The 9403-nt window shown below is 41.7% G+C and overlaps 1 protein-coding gene across 1 annotated transcript; it reads left to right on the plus strand.

Moving 5' to 3' along the window:
* The first annotated feature begins 5636 nt into the window (after positions 1–5636).
* LOC106101328 (arrestin homolog) lies at positions 5637–9117 on the plus strand. The gene is made up of 8 exons (XM_013280508.1): positions 5637–5770; positions 6318–6508; positions 6589–6767; positions 6943–7078; positions 7552–7709; positions 7788–7931; positions 8191–8320; positions 8804–9117. The coding sequence occupies exons 1-8, from the start codon at positions 5662–5664 to the stop codon at positions 8900–8902; spliced, it is 1146 nt and encodes a 381-aa protein (XP_013135962.1). The 5' UTR covers positions 5637–5661; the 3' UTR covers positions 8903–9117.
* Positions 9118–9403: the final 286 nt, after the last annotated feature.

Genomic DNA, 9403 nt, shown 5'->3' on the forward strand with positions numbered 1-9403 from the left:
GGAGGCCGACACGGAGCCGTGCGGCGTCACCTGACACACACCTAATTATTGTTTACGTTCAACATTGTCAATATATTTATAGTTTTCATCGCCTTCAAGCCAAAGTATTGTCAAAGTAATTTTGTATTAGAGTTGCCTTTTACAGTACATAATTCTGACAAAGAATTTAGAAGATTTTACGACCGCAAATAAACGTAACCGGAAAATGATCCCACGAGCTACTGATACGACAGAAAAGAGATCACATATGAAACTCATTTCTTGAGTAATAGGGAATATGCATGATGTTTTTTCTTTTCGTAAACGATTCTCCTTGTTATAAGATAACCAGAAAAAAATTCAACCATTGAGTTAAAAATAATAAAATAACATTACTATCATTTTCGTGCGACTAAAACGCCACCGCAGTTGGCATGAGACACGTGACGTCAATTGTCATATTCCATTTGTAACATTCGCTCAGATGTCACTTCGATATAAAACAATAACAAAGTATCTCATTGCTTCTCAAGGTCAAAAAGTCGATTCATTTTTGTTATTCCTGGTACAAATAAGCAGTAGTTAATGATTCTTTTTATTTATTTTTTACTTTAAAGTGTTTACAGTAAAATACGCCAAGAGTGAATTTCTATATAAACTAACGTAAATGAACTGCGCATTGACAACACAGCGACACCATATTAGATATGCCACTTGCTTCGACCAATAGCGTTGCGTTTTAGAATTTAAAAAAAAACACTTTTTAATGATTAAATTTCGCCATTAAACAAATAATATTAAAAAAAATCTTTACAGGTATGTTTTTATAGTAATAAAAAATAATAAAAAAAAAGCTTGGTCCAATTTGACGTCATATGCATATTGCCTATAGCAATCTAAAAACTTCTGTAAATACAAATTTACTTAATACAAGTTAAACAATCCTATTGAAAGAAAAATACACAGCAGAAGTAAAGGGATGTAGGAAATGCAGTTGAGCACCTCATGAGATATACATTTCACCCTTGTGTGCTGTAAAGAGTTTCCCTAAAAGCTTGTTGAATGCTGTGTGCGGAACATGACTTGGAGGAAAGGAATAAGAGTTAGGCCTTCATATATGCCATTGAGAAAATTGTTTTTAATTTTTTTGTTATTACACTGAAAGCTTGGTATTGGTAATGATTTATTATTAACTTATTTGGTACATTTACAGATTATCTTTTTATTATCTTGTGGTTATATTAACCAAAACTACAAATTTAATATATACACTCCTAAGTTTTAGATATTGGCCATATATTACACAAATTAATGTGAAAGAGTGTTTGTTGTTTGTACATACAATACCAAAGTGCATATCTATCGAGGCTCACCTCATAGTCTCCATAGTAGATTTGAGTGAGCAGCGCCAGCGTGACAGCGAGGGAGAGAGCGGCGAATGCGCTGGCGATGAGGCGCGGACCCGCACAGCCCGCCTGCCCCCCGCCCCCGCCCTGCAGCGGCACATCCTCGCGCAGCTCCACTGCGCCTGCAGACACATTACACTGCACCCTCACAGCACTGCCGGTACTGCCTCAATACATTCTGTCCATAATTGTGATTCACATTGATCATAATTCAAGAAAAATAATACTCAAATTTACTAAAACTTGGATATTACAACAATCCTATACAAACCATTTCACCTTTGTAAAGCTGTAATCAAAGTCTTATAAAAAACAGACATTTTTGTAACATCAATTCAAGTGGAGACATATATAGACCCATATGAAGTACATTATCATCCAGTGAAATATGTATACCAATTTTTGAATTATTGTTATATATTATTGTTATTATTTTAAATGTATATATTTTTTAAAAACTGTGACTGCAAACTAAGAGTTTCAGAATATGAACTCATTTTAAATCATGTCATAAATGTATTATTTTAATAAGCACTGAGATGGATGACTTGTTTCATTGTTGTTTTCAGTACAAACAAACATCAGAGATACAAACAAGAATGTCTTTGTTGTATACAAATTCATTTAGATAGTTTGACGATTTATGTCAAGCACAATTTTTATATCAAAAATCACTGGTAAAGTTTTGTTACATGTATTTAAAAGCGGAAAGTCTCGGGCTACTACTAGATAACAAGAAAACGTTTCAGGAATATCATACCAAGACCTCACCTCAACCTCATAAAAAAATCTTAACGCGTAATTTATATTTATGTCCACTTGGAATCTAACACGAGAATTCAAATTGATTCAAGACAACAAATACAAATCCGCCGACCGGCACAGCACATTAAAAAATTCGCGTGACATGTGTCATTAATGTCATTGTCAACGTCAAAGTCAACAGTTTACAGCGAGTAGTCGTGTATATAGACTTAGCCCTTTGAGCTGCGGCTCAACAAGATAAATAATTTTGTGAGCCGACGAGTTGCGATCTGCCAGGTGACCCGCAGTTCGCAGCTCGAAACAAAAAACAAAACTGTTTGTAGTTACAAATTCAGTTGGGCTTCGACTTAAGATTAAAATTAAGTGATTTTTTAACGCCGTGTTCCAGAAATACATTTCAAATCAAAAATAGCCTATGTTACTCACAGATATGTTACCTTTCTAATGGTGAAAGAATTTTTAAAATCAGCCCTGTAGTTTTAACCTTAATCGAATTCATACAAAAATACAAATCTTCCCTCTTTATAATATTAGTATAGATATAGATTATAATGAGAAATTAATGTAAATTAAAATTGTGCTTCACAGTATTTGAATTGGACAAACCGAACAATCACCTCATGAACTAGCGGGCTTAGAAATTTGGAATTTGGTAATGACAGGTAAGGTAATAGGTTGAAAAACAGGTGAAGTAATTAGTAGTACCAGAAGTAAGTTTTGAACTTTTAGAATTCATGCGGACGAAGTCGTGAGCTAGTCTATTATATTGTGAGCGATCTGCAATTCATCAATTTTAGTTCAGTTTAGTTTTTTAGTTTTAGTAGTTTATATTGAGTGTGATATATTTGAAGGATATGTCTGATAAGATTTGCTGCTGTCATGGTTACATAGTATTTTACGAACTCATTATCACTTTCATCAGGTGGCTCAGTGGTTAAAAAAGTGGCGAAAGTTTAACGAACATAAAATAACGTTATCAGTTCCTGTGGATGGTTGGTGGACATAAGTCAGAATAAATTATGATAGTTCCCTGTGGATCGTACATTGAAGTTTAATTTGCGTGAGCTGCGAGTCAGCAGACAGTTCGCGATTTGTCGGCTCCCATAATGATAGTATGCCGCGTTGAGCCGTGAGCTGCTAATTTAATTATTGATCCGCACCTCAACGGTTTAAACCACGTGCGTTGATCTGTTGCATCCGTTCAGTGCTTTTTTACATACGGTCAGATGTGGGTTTTACATATTTTCTGTCAGAACAGAGTAAGCAGCGCAACAATTATTATATGGATTGTAAATAACAAAATGTCATTTTACACAACTGTGATTAAGTAATTGAAATATATTACCAGGCGGAGTATGGTTGTTACTTTCCGAGAGGGCGGCTGCCGCCATCACGAGCGTTGCTTGTCGTTGCTACCTGTAGCGAGTGAAATTAGAAAATAAATAATTATAATTTTTATGGCATACGTAGATCCTAATGAGTTGACATTTTCCTAAGACGTTAACGTGAGCCAGATGCCCGGGTGCCAGCTGATGCCCTATAACTGTGGTGTTGAAAGGCAGCGTACTGCCCGGTGACTTGCAACTTAGGCACATCATATTTCTATACAGGTACAGCTGATCTGCGAGCCGATTCACTGATCCGTTTCATATGAGCGTAACGCAAGCTGAGCTGCAAGTCAACAATTGTAGTTGAGTTACCCATGGCTAGATAACGATGATGGCTAACAGAACTAACTACCTTACCACTACGTACCTTCTCTTTAAAAACCGTTACAGTGAGAGCGAGAGAGAAATATCTTTAATTATGTATTTATTTGATTGGCAAACAGTAAAATTTGCCTTAATTGGTATTCTTCCTGGGAAATTGTGAACGAAATTGATTTAAATAATTTTTATCTTACCTTCCTATGACCGTCCTTGCAACACAAAATGGTTTGATTATTATCAATAATCGGGCACCTGTGTGAATGTGAAATAAATGTGGACTGCGGACAGGTTCGGGTCCCACTCGTACAATCCGTCGCTGTCGCGCTCAGATACCGCAAATATAAACAAAAACAATCTCAGATAAAATAATAGCAAGATGCAAACACGACGCGACGCTCATGCGCCGGCGGTGCCGCGTGCGGTGTGCGTGTGCGGTGCGGGGAGAGGAGAACTATAGGCGACTGGCAACCGCGCGCTGACGTCACCCGCCGTGGAAAGCGCTCGGCGCTCGGCGCTCGGCGACCGTAGCTACTGACTAGAATATGCCTATGGTCCGTCGGTCATCGCACTAACGGACTAACGGTTCTTTCCGTGACATTGTTCACTCTTGCTTTTCATGCAATTTTTGTCAATACAATACCAGCTTTATAAATTATTATTATATTATCGAGGCATCTGTAGTTCCTCTGGTGTTGCGGATGTCCATGGTCGTCGTTGACTACTTCTGTTATAAAAGAAATACAAAGATTTATGTTTTCTCGCCATTTTAATGGTCACAGTACCGTTAAAATGGCGAGAAAACATAGTAGCGTAAGTCTAATTACGGAAATGTGTAAAAAACATGACAAACGTCTATTGACTCCCATAGTAATTGAGCATTATTTCAAGGAGTCAGAAGCGCAGCGGCGGCGTCAGCAGCTCACACTTTCAATCGTGTGACAAGGCGCTCGCGTTACGCCCGCGCTTGCCGCACCTATCTCACGCACAGTCGGAGATTGCGGATGATGTAGGAATCTTCTATATATATATATATATATATATATATATATATATATATTTATAACATTAGGTAGCAAACGAGCAAGCGGCCACCTGAATCCGCAAAAATGACGAAGCGACCGCTGCCCATAGACATCCGCAATTGCAGATGCGTTGCCTACCCTTATCCGACAGAGGAGGAGATGCACATAGAGGGAGTTATTTCTCCTTCCTATGCATCTCCTCTACCGTCAAATCCAGTTCCCGTTCCCATCCTCCTCTTATAAGAAAAGGGTGGTAAAGAGAAAAGGACTTAAATTAGGCCTCCGTCACCACACTCATCAGACGAAACACGGAAATGCTTCCATTACACGTCTGTCTTCTGTGTGGTCGTAGTATTACACCGGGCGTGCCGGCCCATTCATGCTTAAGATGTTAAAGCGGGCACTACCACTGTTTACAATCTGTAACAACTTAATGTACTGATATGTAATACAGGTTATCGAAGACAACGAGTTCTTAGAACGGCCAATTTCAAGTCCTAAACGATACACAACTTTAACTAAGACACAAAGACATTCAGGTTAAGCTGATAATACTCGAAATCCCTTACGGTACATTCAGCCTTGAATTGTGGCTCAGGTTGTGCGGCGTGGGAGGTGGGAGGTGGGTGGCAGGTCGGAAGCCTCGAGTCACGTGGAACGTCTTAGCACTAACAGGATCGCGGCGAACGCGGACGCGGGCGCGGGAAGCCGGACTGGCGAGTAATCCTGTATATATCGTGTGGCGCACCCCAGCAGGCACAGTACCCGCCCGGCTCCACCATGGTGTACAACTTCAAGGTGTTCAAGAAGTGCGCGCCCAACGGCAAGCTCACTCTCTACATGCCTAAGCGAGAGTTCGTCGATCACATATCCTTCGTGGAGCCCATAGGTCGGTCCCACACACGCCACAGTATTTCGAATAGCTCGCTCGCCCGGTGTAGTACAACCGCAAAGAAAACAGACTTCAAGTGGAAGAACATCCACGTTTTGATCGATGTGTGTGGGAGCTGGTGTCAAATTCTTATAAATTCCCTTTTCCTAGCCGTTTCTTATAAGAAAAAGATGGGAGGGGGAATTGGTCAGAGAAGAAGTCTTTTTAGACAGGGAAAGATACCTTTTTTGTACTTCCTCTCATCTATATATTTTTAGTAGGCAACGCGTCGAACACTTGTCCCAGATGTTTATGGGCAGCCGTCGCTTCGCTACTTCAGTGAAATCAGGCGATTATGCACTGACTGCTGTGATGTAATGCTATGGATTCATTTGTAAACATTCGAAAAACTAATAGTGAGGTCGCATTACGCCATAAATGTAACTTACGCTTAGAAAGTCACTACTGAGGGGTACTAAAAGAAAACTAAAAGTTGTGAAAAAGTTAGAGGTGTAGGTATTTGTGTTTAATGCATGAAGCGAGTGACCGTAGCGATCAACAACAGATGGCGTGGTGGCGGTGGACGAGGAGTACGCGCGTGGACGGCGCGTGTTCGCGCAGGTGGTTTGCACTTTCCGCTACGGGCGCGAGGAGGATGAAGTGATGGGCCTTAACTTTTACAAGGAGCTGTACCTCGCTTCCGAGCAGGTGTACCCGCCGCCCGAGAAGCTGCCCTACGAGCCATCCCGCACGCAGGTATCGGTACTACTTTTGCTCATTGTACTATTGTGATCGGCTTATAAGGGGTTTCTTATATAAATTGTACAATACGAAAGGAGCGTCTGCTGCGCAAGTTGGGGCCGGGCGCAGTGCCGTTTCGGTTGGCCGTGCCTGCGGGCGCGCCCGGCTCTGTCACGTTGCAGAATGCGCTCGAAGACGAGGGCGAGCCTTGCGGCGTGCATTACTACCTGAAGCTGTTCGTTGGCGACAGCGAGATCGACCGATCGCATCGCAGGTACTGTTGCCCTCCTCACCATATACCACCGTCGCTCGTATTTGTGATGACAAACCATGTTAAGATTGTAGATAAAAGTGAAAGTGAATATGGTTAGACGACAAACAAGTCATTGAGAGGTAAGAGAGGGTAAAGCTTGAATGGAGTTAAAGGTAGTGCGATGCGGTGTCTGCAGGAGCACGGTGGCGCTGGGCATCCGCAAGGTGCAGTTCGCGCCGAGTAAGCCGGGCCCGCAGCCCTGCACCGTCGTGCGCAAGGACTTCGTGCTCTCTCCCGGCCAGCTGGAGCTCGAGCTCACGCTGGATAAGCAGGTGCCACCGCCGCTGTCACTACGACAAGATTCTTTTTAGACTCAACTAGTGACCAGCTTCGGATTTTCTAATGACTATCCGTCTCTTATCTCATATTAGTACCCTTGCCGCTGATATTCCGTTAATTATGTAGTAAAAACCTTGTAAACTCGGCCGCGCCTGGCCTGTGTGCGGATGTTTCAGGTTAAGTTTATTGAAACGAACGTGGTCTGTAGTTCGAATAAGATCTACATGTATGTATGTAGATTAAATGAGATAACTTTGTATCTATTTCTATTTAATTTTATGAGATATAATTTTTAATTAGAGTTTATCCGCACGCGTTCATGTGACAGAATTGTAGATAGACCATAAAAATTTTACAAAAAGTCATCGATATCTATTATGGTTTTTCTCAAAATAACCACTTTTTGATTTGGAAAAAGGTAATCAAGAATCAGAGTACTAATCTCGGATTGTCCGACCTACAACAGTTATACATGCACGGCGAGACGATCGCGGTGAACATCTGCGTGCGCAACCACAGCAACAAGGTGGTGAAGAAGATCAAGGCGTGCGTGCAACAAGCCGTGGATGTGCTGCTGTTACAGAACGGCCAGTACCGCAACGTCGTGTGCAGCGTCGAGACACAGTGAGTGCTGCTCTGCCGTCCCAGCATACCCGCCCCTGCCCTGTCCCCTGCGCGGAGTGACGCAACTTTGTGCCGCAGGGACGGGTGCCCGCTGCAGCCCGGCGCCAGCCTGCAGAAGGTGCTGGCGCTGACCCCGGCTCTGGGCACGCTGCGCGACCGCCGCGGCATCGCGCTCGACGCCCAGCTCAAGCGGCACGACACCACGCTCGCCTCCACTACTCTGTCAGTGTCCACACCGCATGTATTCTCCTTTCCTGAGCCTACATTCGTTTATAACAAAATAATGGATGTCTATACGACATCATTACTTTTATTTAGTAAGACTCGAATTCATGACTTTTGTTTTATTTATGGTAACCTTCATTTAAGATAATTATTTTTTTATATACATTCTTATTTTGAACTAAATCAAAGTGTTGTTATGTGGTGTCGGACTTTGTCGCGAACGTGGCTGTGGCTGTGGGCGTGGGCGTGGGCGCAGGCTGCTGGAGCCCGAGCAGCGCGACGCGTTCGGCATCGTGGTGAGCTACACCGTGAAAGCGAAGCTGTACTTGGGCGCGCTAGGCGGAGAGCTCAGCGCCGAGTTGCCCTTCATACTCATGCACCCCAAGGTAAGAGACACAATTTTAGTGAATAAATGTTGTATAGAGAAAAGAAAAGAAATAAATGAGAAGGGATATAGAATTCGATTTTAAGTAGCTGAAATGAACGCAGTTGCTTAAAATTGCCAAGTATTTTTTGCCTATATGAAGTCACTAAAATAGTACATCTGCAGTAAGGATATATGAGATAAAAGGATGGTTAGCAGATGCGTCGCTTAACTTTAAAGGATAGAAGAGGATATGTAGGAAATGGATACTATTAATTAGTACACATCCCTTGCTCCGCATTTTTTCCCGTTCCATTCTTATACTCGTATAGTTGAGTTATTTGTTACTAAATAAAATTCTAAATATTTAGTAACAAAAGCGTAGGGAATGAAGTATGAGTAGAATTGACACACATAGTATTGGCACTTCACTCGTGTCTTCTGTACGGTGGAGGGGGTTGGTGGGGATTCAGGGCAAGGGATGTGTCACGTAGAGAGTTCGCAGGAGGGGCGCGCGCAGCTCGTGCAGGCGGACAGCCAGGCCGACGTCGAGCTGTTCCGCCAAGACACCGTGCACCACCAGGAGAGCGTCGAGGTGTACTAGCCGCGGCGCTCCGCCTCGCATCCCACGACCCTCAACCGCGCTGACCACTGCACTAATTATATCTTTCAAATCTAAGTAGAATCATCATCTTGAAATTTTTAATTGAAAGGCTTATCCTGGGGAATTCTACTACTATTCGTATTTTAGTTAGCGAATTATTTGCTTTCTGTAATGTAAAACTGTAACTCATTTCATTAGAAACTTATCATTGAAAGCAGAAATAATTATATGATTTTTGTTGTTCTTTTTTATTGTAGTCAATTTTTAAATTTTCTACATTGCGATGTATGTATAGCTATTAAAATGTGTGCGATTTGACATAGTTATCTACAGATGTTTTCCAGTTTACTTGCGACATCAACTCGTAATAACGAAGTAAATGTTGTATTTTTATCAGAATAGGTACTATCTAAATGTGTATAACACACATAAAAAAAATTAAAAAACACACAGACGAATTGAGTACCCCTTTTATTTGGAAAGTCGGCCACAAATAAAGCA

The sequence above is a fragment of the Papilio polytes genome, unplaced genomic scaffold (genome assembly GCF_000836215.1).
Source record: "Papilio polytes unplaced genomic scaffold, Ppol_1.0 DF823991.1, whole genome shotgun sequence".
In the NCBI taxonomy this organism is placed as follows: Eukaryota; Metazoa; Arthropoda; class Insecta; order Lepidoptera; family Papilionidae; genus Papilio; species Papilio polytes.